Below are 25693 nucleotides of genomic sequence, written 5' to 3'. Positions count from 1 at the left end.
GTGGCTGGACCTGATGATCTAAAAGGTCTTTTTAAACCTTAATTTTTCTATGTTCCCTGTAAGTCATCCGGTTTGCCAGCATTTTGCATATGCTTCTGACTGTGTTTCTAAGTGGTTTGGGTGGACCAACCTGTCTGGAAAATGAAGGCTTTATTTCCACAATAAGAGCTGGCTGTAGGTAAATGACCCAGACTTTGTCAGTGATCTGCCTGGGGCATGTCTGGTTTTGGATAAATAATGAATACCTTTAGGGGAGAACACGATGGGGAATGTTTGATGTGGTGTAGAGGAAGCTTTATAATATGTATGGAATATGCAAGAGAAATGGAAGTGCACTGAAGAAAATAATTGTGTATTTAGCTGCCACAGAGAAAAGATCCTACCAGAACAAGATAAACATCTTTCTGAGCTCAATCAGCTGCATCACCTGGGCTGGGTGATAGTGAAAATTACACATCATTTCCATAAACCACTGCTCCTCAGAACAGAGTATTTACATCCAAGCTGTTCCAAGGGACTTGTTTTGAGATTTGTCCTACTGGTAACAATTGAAACCCTCTCCATGATCCACCTTTGCAAACAAAACATCTGATTTGTAATTGAATAAGAGGCTTCAGTCAAATCAAAACCAAATGTCATCTTTACATTCATGTTGTTCTGCAAATTAGTTATTAAACTTATTTTAGTCACCTTAAGACAAATTACTTGTCTTATTAGAACAAAATTAGAATTATTGTTACTATTCCAACATATTTTCATCCTTCCAGACTGACAGGCAAAAATCAGTTGTTATACAATGCTGCCTGTCACTAGTGGCCATGTAGCGGTGTCTAGCTGAAAACTTTTGTTTGTACTGTATACAGTTCTTGGTCACTTTTTCACATACAGAGGCAATGGGCTTGGAGCAGCTCTGTGAGTAAGAGTCAGTTGACTCTAACCAGGACAGCAACCTCCAGATCTGGGAAGAAAGCAGATGTTATGAAAAATGGGAGGAGGCACTGGTATGAGATGTGACAGATCCAAACCCTTGTAGCAACTTAGAGCCTCCTACGGAAGACTGGTTCTGTCTGCCTTTGTAGATTACCAGGGCATCTCTCAGGTGACTGTGTCTGTCTCGCTGTAATCACTGGGTTGGTCACCTTGCTGTTAAAATGGACTGGAACACAGTAGGCATGTAGCCATGAAAAACTTGCTATGGTACCTTGTCTCTGCTTCTACAGCTATTTCTGTATAAAGAAAAGGTGCAGCTGTGACCTGCAGTAAGGTGTTCAGTCAAATGTATTCTGCAAAGTCCAGAAAAACATTGGCACCTGTGAAACAGTATTAGGCACAGAAGGTTTGCCCCTTGTTTCTCTCAGAGCTGTCATCTGAAAACCTGTTTGTGAGGAGTCTGCTAACAACACACTGTGCTATCATGGGCTTGCCCACCCATCAGCATGTTGCTATGTGTGTTCAGTGGTGCACAGCACCCACCCAGTGCTTCGTGATGCATCATTTTATCACTTAGTGACTGATCATGATACAAGTGATCTGTAAGTTCTCTCTCTTCTTCCTTTTTTTTTTTTTTTTTTTTTTTTTTTTTTTTTATTTTTTTCCATTTAGGCAGGAAGATCCACCAAGACCTTTTTTGCTGCACTCATGCTTGAGGAGCTCTGATGAAGAAGTAAGATTCCTGCAAAAATGTTCTCAAGTCCTGGTGTATTGTCTCCTACCCTCAAAGGATGTCCAGTCTGTCAGCTTGCGCATAGTCCTTGCAGAAATACTTGCAACAAAAGGTAGATCAAAGATCAGAGATGATGAACCATATGCACCTGTACAGTATTAGCAATTACAAACTTCATTATGTATGTCTTGGTGCTCTGCTTTTACGTTGTGGAATTAAATTACTGTGATAACCAGTAAGACACTTTAAATTCTTCAAATCAAGCATGCGCTTACTGAGCTGTCCTGACTTGATGCCAGGCTGTTTAGCACATTTCAGGATAAAACACAATTTGTCCTTTCCCATTTTGTATTTTTTCATAGAGGAACAGCTTTTGCAGTTTTCCTTGGCATTATTTTTAGTGCTTATATGAATAATTCTGCCCTTTTATATTCAGATACATAGAATCTGTAGACTTAAGGATGTGTTTATAACTGAATCATGATATTAATTCATTATTTTAGACTTTGATTTATCCAGTGTGGTTTTTTTAATTGAGGGATTTCTATTTTGCTTTTTATTTTATCAGATACACTTTAATGTGGTTATAAATACACCGTACATTTTTTATGTCACTGAAGTCAAACTGAGAAATTATGAAGTTTCAAGTATATTTTGTGATTCAATTTACTTTAAATTTTCTTTTATAGTGACTATAATGTCATAGCCTTCAAAGCACACAGCAGAAAGAACAAAAGCACTTGGAATTTTCTAAATAGAGCTCAGCTTTGCCAATGTGCATCAGTTTACACAATAGAACAAACAATTTTATCAAGAAGGTACATGCAATCTCAAGTGTACTATGTGGTCCAGAAGACTGGTTTTGGATTTTTGCATTTTTATCAGCTTGCATAAAAATTTTTGCCTTTTATCTACAATTTTCTTTTGAAAGACAGCAGTTATTCTTCAGCATAAGGATTTTGTTTTAAAATATTTTTCTTCTCCAGTACTGAAACCAGCGGTGGAACTGCTGAGTGATCCAGATTATATTAACCGAATGCTACTCAGCCAGCTGGAGTACAGAGAACAGATGAATGAGCATCAGAAGAAAGACTACACATATGCTCCTTCTTATGAGGAGTTTATCAAGCTCATCAACAGCAGCTCTGATGTTGAGTTCCTGAAACAACTGAGGTATTTAATGTTTCACTGTAGCTCATTCAAAACTAAACATGCTTCTTTTCCAGCCAATTACTGAGATTTGAATGAATTGTGATTTTTGTTTTTAATTTTAGATTTCTTTTTGTTTGGTGAAGCAGAGAGAGTAAGGACGATAAGCCACAACATTTGTTAGATCTCTCGTAGAGTCAGCATTTTAGCTCAGTGGCAGAAAATGCATAAAAATTCTGCTTAGTATTATACTGGAGATGTCTGTACTTTTGAAAGGTATAAATGCTTGAAAAGTAGGAAAGGCATAATGGACTTTTTTTTCTTTTTTACAACTTTTTTCTGCAGAGTTAGATGAAATAATATGTTGAATTTCCACTAGTGTGCGTGGTTATCTCCTCATTATCTTTATGAATTATTACGTGCTGTGGTGGTCTGGTGGCTCTGCACTGTTGTGACCATAGTGACACTGAGTGTTCAGAACAGCTTGCTATGATTCTGTGACATGGAAAGAAGGGTTTCATTTCCAGCACATTTTACCAACTGGGTAAGATGTTTTCTTGGACTATTTGCAAGGAGGTGTTTCTCACTTGCATCCTTCTCAAACACAGTAATGAACTCTGAAGGATTCCTTAAAGATCAAAAAAACCACCTCTGAGCTCCTACATATCATGAGTTTGTTTGATGTTCCTGGTTTTCTAATGCAAATAGAACCTGGTGACTTTCATACAAATTCCAACCCCCATCTCATAATTTCTCCTTACATCTTTAATCTTAACATGAGATATTACTTGTATGTCAAGCCTGCTTGCCCAAGAACCAGTTGTTTTTGCTTGCCTTATCTTTATAGCTGAGCTGATTTCTGACGTGTATGAAAGGATAAGTAACAAGTCACTGGGAAGCAGGGAATAGAGATACTGCTGTTTTAGAACCTCCCTAGATGTCCTTTAGTTGGTTTTGTTGAGCAGAGCAAAGCTTTGGAGGGTTGCTGAAGCCATTTCCAGAGTGTTTGTCCTAATCTCTTGCCATCAGCTGGAATTGGTATTTCATCCCAATTCACTTCTGTTGCTGCTGCAGGTGAGCTTTCTGTCCTCTTAAATGGCTGCAGTAACAGCTGAAATACACAGGCATATCGACATTGTTTGGTGCATTCTGTGTCATCTGTTGTGACCCTGAACTCCATTAGAGTTGGCTTGATCAGGCCAATAGATGGGTAACCAAGATGAAGCGTGTGGGCTGCATAAAAACATCGTACTTTCTCTTGTTCTTCTCTTTGATTCTGAAACCACTTGCATTTCTGAGATAGGAAAATACATTTAGGTGATGGTGAAATGATTCTGTTGCTTGGCTACTTATTGTTCATCTGCTGTAAAATTTGCTCTTTACTCTGGGACAGTGTGTCTTTTCTGCGAGCAGAAATTAGTCTCTATTAGACTCTTCCTAAAACCTAATTGACATATTTATTAGCATAATCACACTAATGGATCTGCTTGTTTCAAAAGAAACCCAACTCTTCTGTTGTTGTTGTTCAAGCACATTAATGCTCAATGTGTTCTCTTTTTAGCTGATAGGTCACTTGAAATTGTGTTCTGCAATACCAGAGAGCAGATTTGCTTTATAAAAGTGTGGTTTTGGCTGCACTTACATTTTAACTTTCTAGCCTGTGGAGTCCAACTATCATCATTTTGAAATGTGTTCCTCTACACCCTACTCAGAGAGAGATGGGCTAACCTGTAATCATCTCAAATTTGTGTAGTATATTTGGCAAAGATTTCATGATTAACCAGTGAAACTTTACAGATTTGCATCAAGAAAACCAAACAGTGGCCCTATATGGTGTATGGATTTAAAAAAACCAACAAAACAACAGTTGTAATTCTTCATGAACCACGGAGAAAATCTATCAAGAAGGAGTTAGAGGAAGAAATAAATAAACCGTTGTGCAATTATCACTGAGAAGCACGGAAAACATCTATTGTAGTGGTGGGAGTGGAGGAAATGCTTCCATTTCTCTTCTTACAACAAATAAATTACTGGCATGTTGTATGTAAACAGGTTTCCCAGTTAGATGCTATTCTGGGTAATAATATTCTGTTCACCAAGAATTCCTTTCCTTGCTTTTATTTGGAAATAATTTTTCAGTGCCTATTCTAAGCCGTGCATGGCACTCATGAACTGTAAACCTCCTCCTGTTACTGCTAATGCTGTCACGTAACATCTTGGTAAAGAACAGAGATAAGTAGTAGCAATTTTCTGTGTAGGCTTAGCTTTGAGGGAAATTTATCCCAAGGCACTACAGCTGCTAGGAAACTCATTCTTTTCATAGGAAACTTTCTTGCCGTGCTTGACTTTGCAGATTGATTACTATCTATTTAATAAAATAAACATAAAATACCTTGCTCAATTCAAGAGGCCATGAGACACTGATAAACATTTCCTGAGACTCTTGACTGACCACAGTCGAGAAGGCATGGACTCCTGGGTGCTCCTTGGTGTATGCACGTGACAGTACTCGAGAGAAGTCCCATAAGGCACGTTTCCAGACTGATGTCATTAACAAAGTTTTGCTAGGCTTTCTTGAGATTAAAACCAGGTATTTGGAGTGGGGAAAACAGGGAAAATCCCTGACTGGATCAGTGCAAACCTCTGGCTGAAGGGTGTGTGTTGTTCTTGGCCAGGAAATCACAAAAGAGAGGGTGGCTTTGTAGATCTCCTTGTAAGCAAGTGTAAAGCTCTCTGCCATGCAAATAGTTCTCCCTGAAAGGATAATAATGGTATGAGGATTTTCTAAATTTTGTTTCTCTCCTAGCTTGGAAGCACTACTGTAAGAAATATTGATTTCCTGCATTTCTTTTATGGATTTTATTTTTAGAACTTATTTAAATGGTGCAGGAATGATTTACTATTAATTTTGGAGATACTTTTGAATTTATAGTTTGTTAGTATCTGTAGTGGGCCTCTGAAGTTTGGTCACTTTATCGCTTAGCAGAACTTATCTCTATTGTTTTTGTTGAAACATCCAATTCATAAAAAGTAATTTGCTGATTTCTGAGAAGCTATTTTGTCCTTCCTTTTTTTTTTTTTGTCATAACTTTGCCTTCTAAAGACTTGAATTTGTTTGGGAAAAAAAACAAATGAACCAGTGAACCTTTTGCAAAAGGGACCATTGTATGGTTATCTATGAATGTTCTTCACTCTCAGTCTTTGTAATGTTTCATTTCTCTATTGCTTTTCATGGAGGGAGGCAGACTTTTATTTCTCTATTATCAAGTTTTCACAAAGTGTGTTATCCCTATGTCTTTAAAGAAGAAGTTAAACAGTGAAATTTCACCTTCATTTCCCCTTAGATTGAAGTTAGCATGGATTAATTGGATGTCTGCTACAAATAAGGAAGAAAAGATGAATTCTTCCACATCAACTGTGAAACAAATTTACTTCCTCTGCCAGAAAAAGACTAAAGACACGCTGAATTAAAAACATAGCTGAGAGCAAATAGTGATAAGGAAATAAAGTGGTGGATAGTTTTTATTCTGCTTCCAAGATAGCATTCTATTTATTTTGTTATTTATTATTATAGCAGAAAAAGGTATTTATGGTAAGAATTCATTGTAAGAAAGACCATTATTACTGGCTCTATATCACCTTTCACTTAAGAAATGAGGGAAGGGCATGAATATGATAAAGAATAGGTAAGGGGTAAAAGTGGGAAGGTGGAAGCAATGTGGATGTGAGGCCACGAATTGTCCAGTTTATCAAGTACAGTCACTTTGTCAAAGTTAAATTAACACATCACATTTAAAAATTCCACAGATGTTTGCTCAACAACACCACAGGATGTCTAGCAGCTAGAATATTTGGAATAGACTTTCAAGGAGAAAGGGTCATGGTCTGGCAATGTAGCTAGGCTAGTGTTTCTGTGATGCAGTGTTATACTGCAGTCCCATAGTTACAGACAGAGCCCAGCACTTAGGAGGAACAGACTAAATAGTATCTTCAGGGATGTAACTCAGAGCATCTCCCATATTTAAGGTGATACAATAAGAAACAGGAAAAAAAAAGAGACACTGTGTTACAGTATTGGTATTGCAAACATGTAAAACCATGAATGTGAACAAATGGAGGTAAATTTGGAAGGAAAAAGGTTGCAAGATAAAAATGGAAACTGCCTTCCGTGTGCAGTATTGACTTGCTTGTCTGTACCTGGTTTGATAAATTTATAATATTCACAGTTAACCTACAACACCTGAGAGAGGTGAATGAGTGTCGTTGCAGTACATTTAGAGATCACATAACCAAGACATCAGAAGTCCAAGTGAGCTGCCCTGAATAATTTGGGAAGTCTGTCTGAGTAGGGAAATAGCTGAGGGACTTCTACACACTAGAATACCACCATTACCATGGGGTTGTTCTTCCTCTGGACTGGGCAAGAACTGTGGTGGTGGATGGAAACAACCAAGATACAGTAATGGCAAATGGAAATAGGGTTAGAAAAATTAAAGGTTTGCAAACAGATTTTCAGTTTTCACCTTCATAATTGAAGGATTTGGGTAGACTGTAGATTGCTGCAGAAAAAAAAATAATTCTGGAAGTGTAGTTGTGAGTGTATGCTGTGTGTATGAAACTGTGTGTTGTGGTTTTGCCCTGGCTCAATTTACTTTTACACCCTCCATACAATTACTATTAGTTGAGAGAAGGTTTATGCAGACAAAAAGAGACTGAATTGAAAAAAAGTATAAGTATTTATTATTAACAAGCTAAAACTAAAGAATTATATTTACAACAATTCTACTTAAGTAAAAGGTATTATGTATTTACAGAAGATACTTCTCCCCCCACCTCCCTTTATATCAGTCCAAGGAGGAGAAGCAGTCCTTTTCATTCTTGGAGTTCCAGCTCTCTCTCCAGTAACTCTGCAGCATTTTCGTTGTAGCTGGAACTCCTTTATCCTTCTCTGTGTCAGCCTTCAGGGCTGGGCCTACCCCCCTCCTGAGTTAAAACTGAAGGCTGGGAGTTACCCAGGTCCTGAAGGGTCTCCTTCCATAGACTTGCAAGGGGACACTTGCACTATGGATCTTCTTCCTAGGGTTACAGGGGATAATGGTTTAAGAATTCACCCCTGTTTCCCTATGGAAGTCCCTCCCCATGGGAGAACAGTCCTTGATTGACTTCTCGGCATGGGTCTAGTCTGGATCACCTCGGATCCCAATATCCCACCTGAGCTGTCTTCTGCTCCAGTGTAGGTCCTCATTCCCCTCAGGGTCATAAATCTTCAACAACAACAGCATGGATCTTACACATGAAGCCCAACATCCCTACCCGAACCGTTTCTCTGTTCCAGTGTAGGTCGTCATCCCCCTCATGGTCACAAAGTCTTCAACAAGACTCTGCCTCATCTGAGCCGCTTCTACTCCAGCATAAGACTTTCTCTCTGTTAAAGTCACAAATCTCTGGTACATCCACAAGCTCCTCTGTGAGCCGCATGGGGGGTCTCTTCACCCCAACAAACTTTACAGGTGGCAGGGATTTTGTGCTCAGTCTTTGCCCTGCTGAAGGGAGGGAGGCGAAAGGGAGAAAAGCAGCTCTCCCCTTGAACTTTGTTCTCTCTCCTGCAACTGCCAGCTTTGGCCTTGGAAGTCCTGTTATCTCATGGCTGGAATTCTTCTGCAGTGGTTTCTCATCTAAGCAGTTCGTCTTTTAAACCTTTTTTCACTCTCTCACAAAGAAGGAGGCTTCAGTGCCGCACCTGCCCCCTACTTGACCCAGGGCCGAGAAGGAGGAGAACCTGGCACTTCAGGACCCTACGCCGCCTTTCCTACATGGCTGCTTAATTTCAACTGCGCAACCAACTTTCTCTTCTGTTTTCTTAAAGATGTAATTAGCAAAGGCGTCACTGAACTTTTTGATTGGTTCTTTTGTCTGGAAATCACTTGGACAAAACCATCCTCAGCCCCAGGGATGGGCTGGTGGGCAAAACCACGACACTGTGTGTCTACAGAAAGAGCTGGAGACAATCAAAATCCTAAAAGAGTTGTAGGAGGCAAGAGACATGGAGGGAACTGAGTGATGTTGGTGAAATAAAGGTTCATGTGGAAGAAGGAAAATATATTTTAAGGATCCATAGACTCTTTCTTAAATGGAGAATAAGTAGTCACAGAAATAGCAGCCTTTCCAGGACACTTCAGCTTTCATCTAGGAGTAATCTTGATAGTCAGTAAATTCTCTATAATACTTGCTTTCCTACCAGTATTGATAGCTACCAAAGTAAGTGCACTGAGAAGAATTTGAATGTTTGTTATGACCATATCTTGACATTTATGAAACGTTTAACTGACAGTCATTTTCTTTGCTGAGTGCATACCATCTGTTTGTTGAAAAATCAGTTTTACTTAAAATTCAGTTCGCTAACTGCATTAATGGTCTACTATTATGTGTAGTATAGTTTTAGGTAATAAACATGTTATAATTATTCCTGGAGCATAGTACTTTAATGTTTTACAAGTTTAGGTGTAATTTTTTGCTTCTCCGAAGCTACATATGCTCCATATATGTATTGAGTGCATTAGCTGGAAAAACCTTACAGACAGCTCTTTACTTTTGAACTGAACTCCATCCCAGTTTCCTACAGAAAACTGACATTTAATATTTAGAGTGCGATTTTACAGTGTGTTTAATGAATGTGAACTGTCTGTTCAGTGCCAGCACTTGAGAGAAGAGGACAATATTATTGTTAGTTGGATGTTTTCTTTTTGTTTCAGGATAATGTTTTTTCTCTGTTCCATGTGCACATTGCTCCTTAGGTTGCAGGTATACTGAGAAATTAATCTGCTTCTAGATGAGAAGGAGCAGGTGGAAGTGTTTTGATTTTTATTAATTCTGAAGTGTACTGTATGAGGAACACATTGTAAAAAATTAATACCATCTTTTTTTCTCTTCTCCCTCTTCACCCTTACTCCCTACTGTTTTTAAAACTAGGTATCAAATTGTAGTGGAAATCGTTCAGGCAACAACAATCAGCAATATTCCCCAAGTGAAGAGGCAGAAAGGTAAGATTCAATTTTGCAAAGTCACATCTGTTGTTTTCATTTTGAAAAGCTGTTTGAACCCCCGACATACATATGCAATCAGTGTGTGTGGGTTTTTTAGACAGATTTTAGGAATGCTATGCCTTTAGTATTTCACATCTGTTTCATTTGTCTGAATCTTCCAGAAACTCCCATGGTGTGATTATCCCCCTACCCTGTCTTCATCTAAGCTGATGGATCATGAGAAAGGTCACATCTATGATGCTTTTTTATTTTTTTACAACTTGCTGCAGTTAGGATTTCTGGCATTAGAAATTCATATGCTGAGAATCTAGTTTCCTCTTTCTTTTTCATACAATCCATTCTTCACAATTTCACTGTTCTCCTTTCAAAACACTGAAGAAGGAATGATACAACATAATTCAGTTGGACTTTATTTTGATTTTTTCATTTTTCTGTTACAATAAAGAGTGCTCTTAAATCTTTCCATAATGTTTTGGGAGTATCTGCCTTTTTAAAAGCACGTGCATCTTATATTTGTACTTACATTTATTATATATGCTGCTTTTATGGTTCTCAAAATGTAGCAAAACTGTGGTATATCTTCAGGAGATGATACTAATGGCAAAATTATAGACCAGATTTTTGCTTAGGCAAATTTACTTAAGTTGTATCAATGCAAAATAAAAGGGCAACAGACAGTAAAAATTAATTTCTTCGTAAATAAATCTAAAAGATTTTAGGTTCTTATTTAATCTCTATCTCTCGGGTTTAAAAAGACCCCAAATCGTTTTTTATCTCCTTGTATCAGAAAGGAAGACTTTAAAAAGTAATTCAAGTGTAGTGAAAAATGCAGAAACAAAATGAACACACTATAGGGTGGGGAACCTTTGGGCAATCTGAAGAGTTTGGGGTTCATATTCAGGTTTCTGAAAGTTTAAGGTGGTCAACACTGATCATGCTTTTTGTTTACATTCTAAAATAGAACTAGATGTGCATTCCAGTAGGATATATTACTTGTGTCAAACCAAGATAAAAGGAAAAGTAGGTGCTGGTTTTAATTCAAGTGTACATTGTAGATACTGGTATTAATATTTCTCAGATCTAAGTTAATGGAAAGTCTGTTTCATAAAGTAATAAAATAAAACCAGGGAAGTTAACTCTGAGTACATTATGAGAAATCAATCTCGCTAAACCTGTGTTTCCATTTGTGCTGCCATTGGTCTTTTTGAGACAAGAATTGATTTGGGGAATATTTTTATACAGTTTAGGTTCCTACAATTAATTACTGCCTCACTCTTCTCTATCTGACTTGATTTCATCTATTTAATTATCCAGTGTTCTAAACCTTGAACAGAAGATGTTTTTTCTGAAGCTACAAGTGTCTGGTGCTGCAGAATAGATACAAAAAGATTTTAGATCTGGTTCCACTTATTCTGTGGTGAAGTTGGTTCTGCAATTTTATGTGGTCTTAACTTCTATCTGTATTAAAAAAAACATCCAACAGAAATTGCACTAGCTGGTCCATTGAAGTTTTGTGTTATGGTATGGACTATGATTGTCAGTTCAGCCCTATGGCAACCCTGTATGTCATTTAAGGGTTGATTACCACTGTTGGCTATATTAGCCAGCGGGACTATTGTGGCTAAACCTTAAAGAGCCAATGGTTATTCACATTGTGTCTCAAGAAAAAGGTGACATTTTTTTGCTTGACGTGTACAGAACATTATGTCCAACAGAGGCATGCAATACAATCTTTTTATAGTTCACACAAATTTAGGGCAGATTTCTAAGCCTTTTGTTATTCCACTAATGGTTTTATCTGTCAAAAGTTTTCAGGTTTTATCTATGTACAGTAAACTTTAGGAGGGCTATCAAAACTGAAGGGGGTTAAAATCTGGTTCTGAAGGCTGTTCTGTGACTTGTTTTTCTTGAAGTAGGTAGAGACATTTTGCCTAATATGTTAATGAATCTAATATGTTCCTGAATATTAAGAAAAAAAGATTAAAGCAAAAAGCTGTGCTACCTGCCTTAAAATAACCCAAAGCCAACAAAAAAACACCTAGCACAGCTCACTGCTAATACAAAGATTGTTGGAATCTTTGTAGAACAGACACTATTTAAATGTCACCTTCTGATATTTCCCTTTCTGGATGCTAGAGCATAATGCTACCCCTGGATTTAATGGTGAATAACTAAATGTAAGCTTTATGCAAAGTGGAATTGTGTTTCCACAGTCTTATTCTAACTTTCTTTTTCAATCTGTTCCCCAGTACCTAGTGCATGCCTGCAGTGATGTGTGAGCATGGGTGTTGGATGTGTATGGAAGTCTCTCCTTTCCTGCTAATAACTGAGTTCTTGCTTTTTAGTGTCATGGGTGTCTCTTAGCTTTGATTCCAACCTGGTGAGAGATAGTCTTACTGGCAGCTATTTCCTTTTTCCTATGGCAAAGTAGCCTCCTGAAAATGTAACTGCTTCTTTAGTGCCTGGATGTTCAGCTAGAGCAAATGAACTTTGGCTGGCCAGCATTCTGTTGATTCCTGATGCCCACTCTCAAACTGTAAGAGTAGAGCAAGCATAGAATAGTATGTACATGGGTATAGAATTATAGAATGGTTTGAATTGGAAGAGACCTTTAAGGGTCATTTGCTCCAACCCCCCTGCAATAAGCAGATGCATCTTCAACTAGATCAGGCTACTCAGAGCCCCATCCATCTGAGTTTGAATGTTTCCAGGGGTGGGGTATCTACCACCTCTCTGGGCAACCTGTTCTAGTGTTTTACCACCTTAATTGTAAAAGACTTACTCCTTTTATCTAAAGTAAATTGACCCCCTTTTGGTTTAAAACCATTACCTCTTGTCCTATAGCAACAGGCCCTGCTAGAAAGTCTGTCCCCATCTTTGTTACAGGCCTCTGTTAAGTACTGAAGTGCTGCAATCAGCTCTGCCCAAAGCCTTCTCTTCTCCAAGCTAAACAACCTCAGTTCTCTCAGCCTTTCCTCTTGGGAGAGGTGTTCCCTTCCTCTGATCATCTTCATGGTTCTCCTTTGGATCTGCTCCAACAGGCCCATGTCTTCCCTGTGCTGGAATCCCCAGAGCTGAATGCAGGTGGGGTCCCACATGAGAGCCACTATCATTTTGAACCATGGGAACATTCTGAGGCGGTGCTTTCAATAGAAAAAGGTACAGCAAAAAACCTGGGGAGTAGTTAGTGCAGCTTGAGTGGCCATTACTCTGCAGCGTTAAGTGCTTAGCTACTGTTTATACTCTTTATGCTTTGCTTAGCCAAGGAAACTTTGTGCAACAGCATGAGTAGCAATATATATGCCTGAGCAGGATTGTGTACCTTTGCTATGGGTTGAGGAGACATAATTAAATCTCTAAAACTGACCAAAAATATTTCTTTTTATGAAAGGATTAGGTGTCTATTATTAAAGGATGAGGACCAGGTTTCAGACTGATGACTTCTTGTAGGAGCTACATAGTTATCTGACCTCTTTACTATTTTTATCTGGTGATACCAAAGTATTTTTAATGTTGGGGCCTTGCAGTATTAGAGACTTGTTGGAAGGCTTGTTCCTCAGTAAGGACTGTTCTTTACACTTGATTTAACTAGTGCTGGTGCCACCTATTGGCAAAATATTTAGCTGTTAGGGCCCTCTAATAAAATCAGAAAGTACTTTAAAGTACTTCTAAACATCATTGTATTAAACCCTTCGTAGTTAAAAAATGGCATGTTATAGGTTTTTTGGAGCAGTGCAGGCCACTGTAAATGGAAGCCGTTACCTTGCATGCTGACATTGCACTGCTTTCCTCATTTACCCTGGCACAAAATGCAGAATCTGGTGTGTCCGTGTATTTGCCTTACTTCTCCAACTGTGTCTTCCTATGTATCTTCTTCCAAAATGGTGACAATCACTAAAGCAGTGACTGTAGGAGAAGGCTAGAAGGTTGTTTTAATTTGTGTTTGTTTTTTCTTCCTGTTGATATTTTCAGACAGTACCCTTCTATACAGTCACATATGCTATGGAAGAATCACATCTTTCTGCATCTTTAACTGTAAAACTCTCTTCTCTTCTTATGTTTTGATAAGGATTTCTTCGTGAAACAAATTTAAGCTAAATTTTAGGTATTTTAGTTTGGGGTGTGGTTTTTTGTTTGTTTGTTTGTTTGGAGTTTTTGTTTTATTTGTTTTTGGTTTTTTATAAAATCTATCTGTGAAATATTTTGAAGGGCCAGAAATGCTTATCTGAAAATGGTTACTGCATTTTGATCTATTAAAGTGGTTTGTAAGAAGACAAATGCATGGATTGGGCATTGTAGTATGAATGACAGAGGATGTGAGTTTCTAGAAGCAAGAATAAATCTGAATTTTTGTAAAGAAAATGTTCCAAAAATAACAATCATGAAATAGCAACAAAAGTAAGCCGCTACAACAACTTGATATTTGCTGTAGTATGAATCAGAAGCCGTTTAAATACACTAGTTTTAATTTTAAAACACCTTTTTGTTTCTTCTCATATTGATATTGTATTATAGGATTCTACAAGAATTTTTGTAAGGATTTCTTTCTACTAGTTACTATTTAAAACAAAGCCAAAACCCCATGAAGGCACATACCTTGTCTTAGGGCAACACAGAGCAAATCTCTCAACATATTTTCTTTTTTTTTTTTTTTAAGGCATTTTCATAAAGGGATTTATTCAACTTGCCTTTTAATTTTCTGTGCCCTCTACCTTACATGTGACTTCACAGCATGACTGGAAAACACCCTTGAATGACTGAATGACACCACAGTGTATTAAACCCCAGGGCATCCCTGTTGAGAAAACTGCTCTTTTTTGAAGCAGGGATTGTGAGACAGATCGAATAATCAGCCATTTCTCTATAGAGAGATCTGCTGCGTTGCAGTAGATTTCTCCTGCTAAACCTTCCCACTGTGTGTCTGGATATTTGCTTTTGTAAACGAATCTGACAAGTGGTACAGAAACAGAACTATCTGTGGTCAGGCCTCTCAGGTACTGTGGTTCTGAAAGAGGCTTGAATGCTCAGCTGTAAAAAGGGACTTTTTTTTAAGGAAACTGGGGCTCCAGGCTAACTTGGATGTGTGGGTTGTGATGTGTGGGTTTTGTCAAGATGATAATTTAGAGTGAAATGAAATGGATACTTGTGTGTTCCAGTGGATTACAGATGCCATCTAACTTAGTTATGACAAAACTGTATTATGATTCCTCCCCCCTAGCTGCAGCCTCCACACAGGGTTAAACAAGCATATGCAATTATTTTTGTATAGCTTTCTGGCAAGGCCTAAAGAGCTCATGCTCAAGCAGTAAGTGTGGAGGGAGTCCATGTGGATGCGGGTAAAGGTTACAGATTCTAATTGTGCTAGATTTGTTTGTTTTGATTTGTGACCTTCAAATTAATTTTGTAGAGGAAATTTTTCTTTCTGCTCCTGAGATTCTTGGTGTGCACTACTGAGGGTAGTGCATCTTGTCCATAGTTGGGTTTGGAGAGGTGGTCATCAGTGGAAGAGGACAGGAAGAGGCTGACTGCTCAGATGCATGTGACCAAAGGGGATGCAAGGACTTACAGACAGAGGCTATATGTGGTGGATGTTATTTTACTGTATAGTGTGTACTGACTCCCCTGCTCAGAGTTACATTACTGCCACCTCAAAATCTCAAACGCAGATTCGGGTTAGAAGAAAAGTGATCCACCTAGCCTTCCTCAGTTGAGTTAAAAATGCTCCTCCAGATTTCTGCTAGATTGTATTTCATAATTTGTAAGAGGGAAGTAATGTACGGTGTTTGTGCACACTTCCATGCTGTCTTTCCTGCACTGTAACATGTTAGCCACATTCCATGATGGGCTGCTCCTCATCAGGCTCTTGTTTATTTGTGGAAGATGTCACTGCCAGACTTCACAGTGACCAGCCCTGTTTATCCATGGAGCAGGAACAGGCTGGCAGCATGATATTCATCCCTGCCCTGAGTGTTTCTTAGGTGGAGTGGCTCCTTATGGGTATGAAGAGCTGAGGTAAATGTTTTTGAAGGATCTTTGTTAATACAGTAATTAATCACCGGAAGCAGGTGGGATGTAGGGATCATTAATCTCTCCTGGATGCCTGCCGCAATCACAGGATGATAAGAGTTCAGGTAAAGTAGACATGCTTACTTTGAGAACCCTCCAAGAATGCCTTGTTTTCACCAGGAAGGGTACTTTTTGTTTTAGGAAGGCTGAATGGTCATTGCATAGTACTGTTTGTGGATTTTCGAAAATGTAGGATTTCAAGTATGCTTTTTGAGCCCAAAGCATTTAAACTGTTGAAAGAATTGAGAACTACTAAAAATCATCTTAGTGTCAAGTGCAGGAGGGAAATGTTGGGGTTTAATCTTCACTTTAAACTACTGTTGATGTATTTGTAATAGCTGTAAATGTTTTTAATTGAGGGAGAGCACTCTTTTGTCCTAAGATCTTTTCCTTTCCTTTTCTCTAATTAATACTGGTACCTCTGGTCAGGGAACTGTGACACTAAATTAAATGCTCTGTTGACTTCCCTGTGGAGATAATATGCCAGGAAAACAGATGGCTTTTTTTTTCATAGTAAAGTAATTTTGTCATTTGTTTCAGTGAGTATTATATCTGTAGTTCATTATTATATGGCAGCTCATGTGCAAATGATGCTTATCCATTAAAACACTAACAGTATTTGAATCGGGAAGGATCCTTACCAACATAGATAGATGCAGCAAATAAAGTGAGATTAAAAGTATGGGGAAAAAATAATGGGAGAATATCTGGACATATATTACATGTAGAACTTCAGGGAGCTCCATGTACCTTGAGTTGTCCTTAAGTATGCAAATGACAAAACTTACAGTTGCATGCGGTGGTTACATGTGGCTTTGAGGGGGAAATAAAAGAATGAAAACAGGAGAAGGTACTCTAATATATTAGAAATGTGTTTAAAATAAGTATTTTAAGTATTTTCCTAGAGACTTCCTTTTTGCTGTGTATGCATTCACAAACCTATGTAGTTGTTTTTTAACAGCAATGTTTTTGAGAATTGAATACTGTTTTCATCTAAATGATTTTACTAGCATTTGATATTTTGAAAACATAGTAGAATAGATCTTTACTGTTTATCCCTGAGCAATCAATTAATCCAGGGGCGAGTACAAGTCATGTACTTTGCTGCTGAACAATAGTTGCAGCCCAAAAAAGCAGGAGTGTTTCCACTGAACAAGAGGAAAATAAAATCAGTGTATAAATGTGAATCAGTTGTATCCTGATTTCAACACAATAGGGTTTTATATCTGCTTTATCTGCTGCTTCTTTTTTTAGACCCTGGTCATTAGCTGAAGAGGCTGGAATGCAGAGTACACAAATATTACACCAGTTATTACTAAGTCTTATTCAGCTGTCATCTTCATGTTACTTCACTTTTTAACAGTACTGTGCAGTCTTGACATTATGACATAATAAGATTTTTTCTTAGTCATCTGAGCATTTGAGTGAACTTTGGTCAGTGTTGTCTGGAGGAGGTACTGCATGATATGCTGTTCACATCAGGCTCAAGAAATTTGGATTTGCAAGTAAGATGTGTGGAAATGTGTCTTGCTGGGCTGGAGGAGATAGAGCTCAGTCCCTCATGCGTCTAGGCAGTCAATGCTATGTTCAGTAAGGTACATAAGCCATCACCTCCATGTGTTATCACATGCCATGGCTTTAGGTAAGTTCCTAACACCATCTTATAAATGTACATTCTGTAGTAGAGGTCTTGTGCCTGTGTCTTCCTACAAGCTATAGAAAGAGAGCTGAAGGGGTCCGGTTTCACTATATGCTGGAATAAGGACTTTTTCTGAACAATTTTGTATAAACCCTTGAGTGATCATGTTTCAAAATCATCATTCTGTTTCAAATACAAACTTGCTATTATGTGGGCTCATGTGCATAGCTGATTCCTGAAAGACAGATGCTTTGATCAGACAGGCCGCAGAGGCAATGGTACAATGATGTTTTCAAGTTGTAAAATACTGACTCTGATTTGCTTTATTCTTAGATTCAAAGGGAAAAGAAACGGCAGCAATGAAAGCTGACCTACTAAGGGCTCGCAATGTGAAGAGGTATATTAATCAGCTGACGGTGGCAAAGAAGCAATGTGAGAAGAGAATAAGGCTCCTGGGAGGGCCTGCTTATGATCAGCAGGAAGATGGCACTTCTGATGAAGGTGACGGCCCACAGAGTCAGAAGGTATAGATCTCACTGTCTGAAGGTTATTCTAAATGTGTTAGCACTGGATCATATCACCTCACTGTCTTTAATCCCACCCTTCCCCCAGGAGTCAAGCACAAATTAATTGCTGCATAGTTTATTTATCTTGGGAAAAGATTACTGAAGTACCCAAAAAGACTTATTGATCTCTCAGCTTGGAATGTAGCTAACTGTGAAATTTCATAAAGGATTGTGTGGATTGTAAACATCTGTGATTTTTCAGATATACTGCATGGTAGCAAGGACATGTTAACAGCCTTCCTAAAAGTAGCAACTTGTTTTCAAATAAAAGATTGCCAACATATGTGCAGTATTTCTTTGACCCTCATTATATTCACTTTAGGAAATATGTGTGGTTTTTGGAAATAGTTATTCAAAAGCCAACAATTATGGAAGGCAATTGACAAAATTCAGAGTACTTGTAGAAAAACTCTGGTAAAGCTACTGACTGAATTGTGGTTTTCAATATCACTGTAGTCTGGAATTAGAAAAAAACTACTGTTGTACTAGTCAGCATCTACAAAAATAAAATCATGTCTACTTAGCCTTGCAAAACTTTAATAATTTTAGTGACTTCTTTGTATAATTTTCTCTGTCCCCTTTGGGCAAAGCACAGTAGCTGATGTGTTCAAATGTGAAAGAAGATTTTATGTTTTTCATGTACATTGTCATGTACGTTTTCATCTGTGTTTTTCAATAAGTTATCTCTTCATGCAGGGATCTTTAACTTTTGTTATGTGCATATAATAATTGTAACTTAGTAGCACGTAAGAAAAAGTAGCATGATGAAGAAATAGTTCTTACTATTTGTATTTTGTTTTTCTTGAGTAAGATTCTGAAACAGAACAATTCCCTACTCCTCACTTGTCCTTAAAGCGTGATTTCAGATGGTGTGTCATAGATTGTGCCAAGGCAGTCCTGATCTCTCCTGAAATTGGGTGTAGCAAGAGGTGCCAAGGAGAAAAGGAAAGAGGGGAGCATGTGGCAGCACTGCATGAGCCACTGATGCCACTTTTGGTGCCTGCTGAGATGTTACGAACTTTGTTCAGGAATGGAGTCCAGTAGTGAAGCTGCACTGGATAGGGGCAAGGATTGGCCAGAAATATAATAAAATATATTATTGTAATTTAAATCAAAGGAATTAGTGAAGTTCATGTTGCATGTTTTATAAACCAATGTTTTTTTGGTGGCAGTTGCTGACATGGGATTGTGTCTTGCAAATATACCAGTGTGCAGCTCCATACTGAGGTGTACTTAATGGTACTATTAATAGGAATAAAGACTCCTTGCACAGGCATTTGTTGTAGTGATGGTGGAAACAACAGGATCTGAGGCAGCTCTGCTTCTAAGCTTTTGATGTGTTTCTGTGATGAAGCCCTAGAACCCTCTCCCTCCAAAGCCATGTGAGTTTAGAAAATAGGAAAACTGCTTCTCTCTTCTGTTGTCCCCAGCTCTCAGTTGCCATGAAAGAAGGTGAGGGAGGTTGGATGAGAGATGAAGGCTGGATGAGAGAGAGGCTATTCTGTCCCCTTCTGAGCACAGAAAAATGCCCAAGGCTTAGCTGAGGAAGCAGTCTGTCTTCACTCTTGCTTCTTCCCATCCTCTTTTAGCACTGGAGGCAGCTGCAGTCTGGGTTATTTCAGGGCAGCCAGTGTTATTTTGGATGTTGGTCCCTCTTTTATGGGCAATATTGACTGAATGTTCAAGCTTTTTCTAGGCAAAAGGGAATGGTGTTGTTTGGGATTTAGTAGATAAGATAATGTTGGTATGTTGCTGCTGGTGGCCTGTAATTTCTCCTTAGAGTTTGGTTGTGTCAGCTTTTCTGTTAAGGTAGCATCTAGCTTGTAGAATAACTAGTTTGTGCAGAAGAAACTGTAAGTTTGCCTTAATTTCTTCAACTTGCATGAAAAAGGTCAGAAATGGTCATTTACTGGTGGTGTTTGGAATTAATATTTTATGTAAGTGTGGTACAGAAGCTTGAACACATTATTAACTTTGTGGAATTTTTGATACTAGTTGAACAAAGAAATGACTAGTGAACTAAACTTGTATTTTGATTTCAGTTATGCATCCTACAGAAAACTTTCTCTTTACGGCAGTAGTAGGGGAGTAATAGCATTGCTATTATGGTATGCATGGAGATGGATCATTTGGAGCTATCAGCGTTCTCCTCTTACAGATATAAGAAACAGAAATTATGTGCTTTGAAATACATTTTTTTTTTTCTTTCACAGCAGAAGATAATTATAAAATGGTGTCAGTTTCTGGTTTGATTATGCAGTGTTGTGATTTTTATTCATTTGACTTAGTACACGTTTCACTCACCTCATCTTCCTGAATCCAGGTTCTCTAGGGAAATCCTGAATATGTGATTTATAATCAAATGCTTATAAGCAAACAAACAAACAGACAAACCACAGGTACTCTCTGAATCTGAATTCTGTCATTAGCTCTTATACTGATTTGTACCCTGCCCATGCTGTTAGATTTTTTTTCAGAGAAAATGCAGTTTGAATTAGTGTAATATATGAAGCATCTCTTCTACTTAATTGTCAGTGCAGTTTCAGTCCATTTTCTTAGAAATTGTGCCTGCAGAGTACTGCAGTAATTGAGTTCTTGATGTCTGTGTTCATTCAGCAAGAGATTTTTTTTCCCCCTCTGTGTTCAGCACAACAGCCACACACACACAAATTTGACATATGGAGTCACAGCACCTTTTTAGTGGAGCTGTTTTGTGAATCATGAGTTATAGGAGGAGATCTGGGGTTCTGATCCTTAACTAGTTGTAAAATACCAAGGAAACCATCTGAGTGTATTGAGGTGGAACCAGTTCATGTCCATAATCTAATGATGAGGACTAAGATGAAACTCCTGCAGAAGACCTTGTTTCCATTCATCACCGTGGATGAACACCTATCCGTGGATAGGTGTTGATTTAACTGGTGACTTAACAGATTTTCACTCTGATTTCCGAGCTTCAGGTTGTAAGATCATGTTATATCAGGATATACCATGTTATAGAATTTGGGAATATTAAGAAAACAAACTTCAATTGTTGTTCCCCTGTTGCCTGAAGATGGGGTTTCTTATGACAGAAGCATGTTCATGAACGTGTGAGTCTCAAGGCAGGGATTTTTACATTAGTGTATGTGCAGTAAAATAGCAAGGTACCTTATGTAGTTAGTATGTACTTGCTGATATGTAACTAATCATTGCATTTAGTTCAGCTACTGCTTGTGACAGTCTTCTGATGACTTCCCTCTTTTTAAAACATAAGCATAAGACAAAGCATTAGTTAATGCAACTTGGAAAGACAGACGTATTTTTCCAGAATTATTTTTTTACATTCCACTTGTTCTTGTCTTCTACCAAAAAACTAAAAAATCCAAAGCAGCAACAAGAAGTCCTGCAGTCTGACTGTGTGCCATCATCCCAGCAGAAAACCTCCCTTAGTGACCCAAATTCTGTTCATCCCAACCATCTGCAGTGCTGTTACCAGATTTATGTTTATTCATTATAGGCCAGTGTGGTTGTAGTGAATTGGAAGCTGGTGTGTTGCGAAGAAATATAGTACCAGGCATCTATTCCATGTCTGGTGCCCATGCAGACCCTTCCAAATTAGCTGGTTGTTCTATGTTCCTCTCCAGAGAGAGGTGATGTCTGTCTTTAGGGGCCTGCCAGGACCAAGTCTCTGCTTTGTAGGGCCAGGAACAAGGCTCTTCTGTGTGCATATGGTAGGGATGCTGGTTAAAGCAGCCTGCTTGGGGAAAAAAATAAAGAAACTCAGCACTTCCTAGTCTTAGGCAGAGCCTGTGACCAGCTGTGGTATATTAGTTACTTTACTGTTGGAGCAGGGAATTGATGTGGCAGCAGTAAAGCAGCTGGCTTTTCCAAACCCAGAAGCTGCTCTCGAGTTAAAAGGATTTGAAGGGTTGCCGTTGAGGCTAATAATTCTAAGATTATATCTGCTAGCTGGATATTAGATTTGAGGATGTACACATGCCCTAATGCCTGCAGATGTGCCAGCATAGCTTAGAGCTTTGTGCTGTAATCTGTGGTGATACTGAGCTATAAAATGATCTTTTGCTCAGGATTACAAATTACTACAGAACCTCTTTCTTTAAATAGGAAAAGGAAAGATCCTTCACAGAATGGTTGGGTACCAAAAAGGACTGTCATGGTTTAACCTCCAGCCATTGACAAAGCCCCACACAGCCACTCGCTCACTTCCCCACCAGCAGGATTGGGGAGAGAATCAGAAGAGTAAAAGCTGGAAAAGTCATGGATTGAGATAAAGACAGTTTTATAGAGAAGGCAAAAGCTACGCACACAAGCAAAGCAAAACAAGGAATTAATTCACTCCTTCCCGTGGTGTTCAGCCATCTCCAGGAGAGCAGGGCCCCATCCCATGCAATGGTTACTTGGGAAGATAAATATCATAATTCCAAATGTCTCCTCCTTCTTCCTTCCACTTTATATACTGAGCATGATGTCCTGTGGTCTGGAATATCCCTTTGGTCAGTTTGGGTCAGCTGTCCAGCTGTGTCTCCTCCTACCCACCCATGTAACCCCAACTTCCTTGCCAGCATGGCTGTACAAAAAGCAGAAAAGGCCTTGGCTCTCTGTAAACCCTGCTCAACAATAACAAAAATTTCTCTATGCTGTCAACCCTGCGTTCAGCACAAATCCAAAACACAGCCCCGTATCATCCACTGGGAAGAAAATTAACTCCTCCTAGCCAAAATCAGCACATATGCATTTTATGATAACTTTCCACCTCAAAACTTAAACCTCTTGTGTCTACCATTGTTATCATTGAAGCTTTCATATAATTTTTTTAGTACAGCATTTGAAATGTATTAAATAATTCCAAGCTGGTCTAGCCTTAAACAAAGAAAAACCAAGAAAACATTTGTGAGGTCTTATTTCTGCAAGACAAGTTTAAATAGGCTTTTCTGCCCATTAATTTAGCTTTCAAAGTGTTTTATTTTGCTAGGTAACTATGAGGAGATTTGTGTAAAACTGTTATGAGGCACCACCACTTTGATTATCGTGGGGCACCAGTGCAATGGGCCCGTTTTAGGCGAGAGAGATGTTTGCGCTTGCCTTGCTCCCTGCAGCAGCACTTACCCCCAGTTACCTTTGAGAGGGTTAGTTACCCTCCTTGCTGGCAGTCTGAGTGGGGATACCTTGGATAATAGAGGCGTAGAGACCAAAGGTGACCTCTCACTCAAGAAGTGACACCACATGCTCCCTGTTGTGATGTATTTACCTCTGCTATTAGTTACAGAGCTGACAGTCCCTGAGATGAAAACATCTGTTCAAGAGGCTGGAAGATCCTCTCCCACTTGTATTTTAAATCATTGTCCTTGGTAAAATGATTGAATAGAAAGTATGATGATGCACAGCAATGCTAAACCACAGATTGGTCTTCAAGTTGCCATCTCTGTGTTGTTTGACAGCCTGATCATCATTTCTGTATTAAGCCTGGCTTAAGCAAGGCACTCTGTCATTCAGTGAGGATTACAGAGTGAGCTCTGAAAGGCAGATGTTCATGTACCTGAATAGTTCTAAAGGTAAGAGCAAGTCATGTCCAGGAGATATTGGTATGGTAAAGGATGAAGAGCAGAATGGCACATGGATTTTGAAGATGAAAATGGGCATTTCAGCTGAGACAAACATAATTGACTTAAACACTGCCCAAAATGTGGGGGGAGCTATTTCAGACAAAACATAGGTGGCTGTAGTTGTTGAAGAACCACCTTTAGCTTTCATTAAGAAAGTAACTTGTGCTAGTAATTGAGTGTGTGCACATGTATGTAGTTTCCACCTGTATAGTTTAAGACCAGGAAGCTGTTTTTCCTACATGGAGGTAGAGTCTCACAGGTATTAGTTTTAGAAAAATGAGTTGTCTTCCCAAAAATAGATACTGATACATGACCTGAATTGTATTATTATTAAGATATCAGAAAACCCATATTAGAGAAATCATCAATGCCTCAGTCTTGGAGTTCATATATTGCTCCATACCAATGAACTTTACTATAAAATGCAAAATCATAGGAAGATAAGATGCATGGGCCCCAGTGCTTAAGGACCTGCTTTTCTTTTCAAAGGAAAAGGTGTGAGTTGGTTGGTGCCTGTGAGTAACAAAGCAAGAGACCAAAACCACTCTGGTTAGTGTATTTGGATCCCTGGCAATATAAGTAATGGCACTAAATGAGAGAAGTGAAAACTGGTTCAGCTGCAAAACTGAAAAGCTGGAGAGAAGGGGGTGTTTTGTTTTTGATCAGTTGTTTTGAAAGTTGGTCCTATTTTTCAAAGAAAGACAAGGTTGTTCATTTTGTTCAGCATGGGAAGTTCTGTTCGTCTTGTCAGGGAGGTCTTTTGGTTTTGGATGTTTGTCTTAAAGAAAAGGCTTGGATTCACAAAAATAATAGAGGAGAAGGAAGTGGTAGTGGCTTTTTTATTGCAGCATCTGCTTGGGTATGAGAAGTGTTTCATTTCCTATTCTGCCTGATGTACACCCTCGTCTCTCTTCTCAGGAGAAATCCTGAGCATTATATCACAGAGCATACTCTTTCCTGGCTACATTTCTGATAGATGTTTTTCAATAACAGTTAATGGGAACTGGCCAACAAATGCCCTGGCTGCCATGGTATTCCATCTTTCTCTGTGTTCCTGGTAATAACTGAGATACATCTCAGAGTTCTGTGGGCTGTGGTGTGGAAACTGATGGTGTTACTCTTTGCTTGAAACAAGTAAAGAACAGATCAGTTTGCTTCCAGCTTGGCTCCTCTGCTTTGCAGGAACATTGGAAGTTAAATTTTTGACAATAGCATTTCATGAGTGACTTGAAATGCTATCTTAGTCCTTTGGAATGTAGTCTTGTCTCCTGATCATGAAGATGTGGAGATATTAACTATCTGGTAGGAGCATAGATACATTTATCTTCTAAGTACTTTTTTTTTTTTTTAATGAAGCAAAACTATTACTGTAGAAGGTCTTTGTAGTTGAATCTAGTACATATTTGTAGAATTTTGTCCTGTGTTTGTTCTGGGCCAATTTCTTTTCAAGCCCCACACAATTGCTATAAGTTGAGAGCTTTATGTGACAGAAGAGATCTGATGTGGGGAGAATAATATTAGGATTTATCACTAGCAAGATAAAAACTAAAGAACTATATATACAACAATTCTAACTAGGTAAAAGTGTTCTGTATTTACAGAAATACCCTTCCTCCCTTGTATCAGTTCAGGAGGAGAAGCAGTTTCTTTTCCACTTCCAGAGCTGCAGATCTTCTAAATTTTGCAGCACTTGAAAGTTCTTCTTCTATTATCTTTAGGATGACAGCTCCCATTTGTTGCAGCTGGAACTCTTTCTCTCTCTCTCTCTCTTCTGTGTTGACCTCAGGGCTGGGCCTACCCCATCCTGGACTAAGATTGGAGGCTGGGGATTACCTGGGGGTCCTCCATGGACTGCAAGGGAACACTTGCCTTACCATGGTCTTCCCACAGGGTCACAGGGATAATGGCTTTTGAGTCCATCCCTGTTTCTTGTGGGGTCCCTCCTCACGAGAGACAGTCCT

General features: G+C 38.7%; 1 protein-coding gene across 2 annotated transcripts in view; it reads left to right on the top strand.

Moving 5' to 3' along the window:
- SNX25 (sorting nexin 25) overlaps positions 1-25693 on the top strand; it is a 79559-nt gene that overhangs the window by 26375 nt on the left and 27491 nt on the right. For both annotated transcript variants that reach the window (XM_050337924.1, XM_050337926.1), the window contains exons 4-7: positions 1603-1775; positions 2650-2836; positions 9782-9852; positions 17894-18084. In XM_050337924.1, the coding sequence (XP_050193881.1) occupies positions 1603-1775; positions 2650-2836; positions 9782-9852; positions 17894-18084 (622 nt within the window). The remainder of the gene's footprint in view (positions 1-1602; positions 1776-2649; positions 2837-9781; positions 9853-17893; positions 18085-25693) is intronic.

This window comes from Myiozetetes cayanensis, unplaced genomic scaffold, assembly GCF_022539395.1.
Source record: "Myiozetetes cayanensis isolate MyiCay16 unplaced genomic scaffold, myiCay2020 scf7, whole genome shotgun sequence".
NCBI classification, from domain to species: Eukaryota; Metazoa; Chordata; class Aves; order Passeriformes; family Tyrannidae; genus Myiozetetes; species Myiozetetes cayanensis.
The sequence above is the reverse complement of the archived record's forward strand: the minus strand, read 5'-3'. Positions and strand labels throughout refer to the sequence as shown.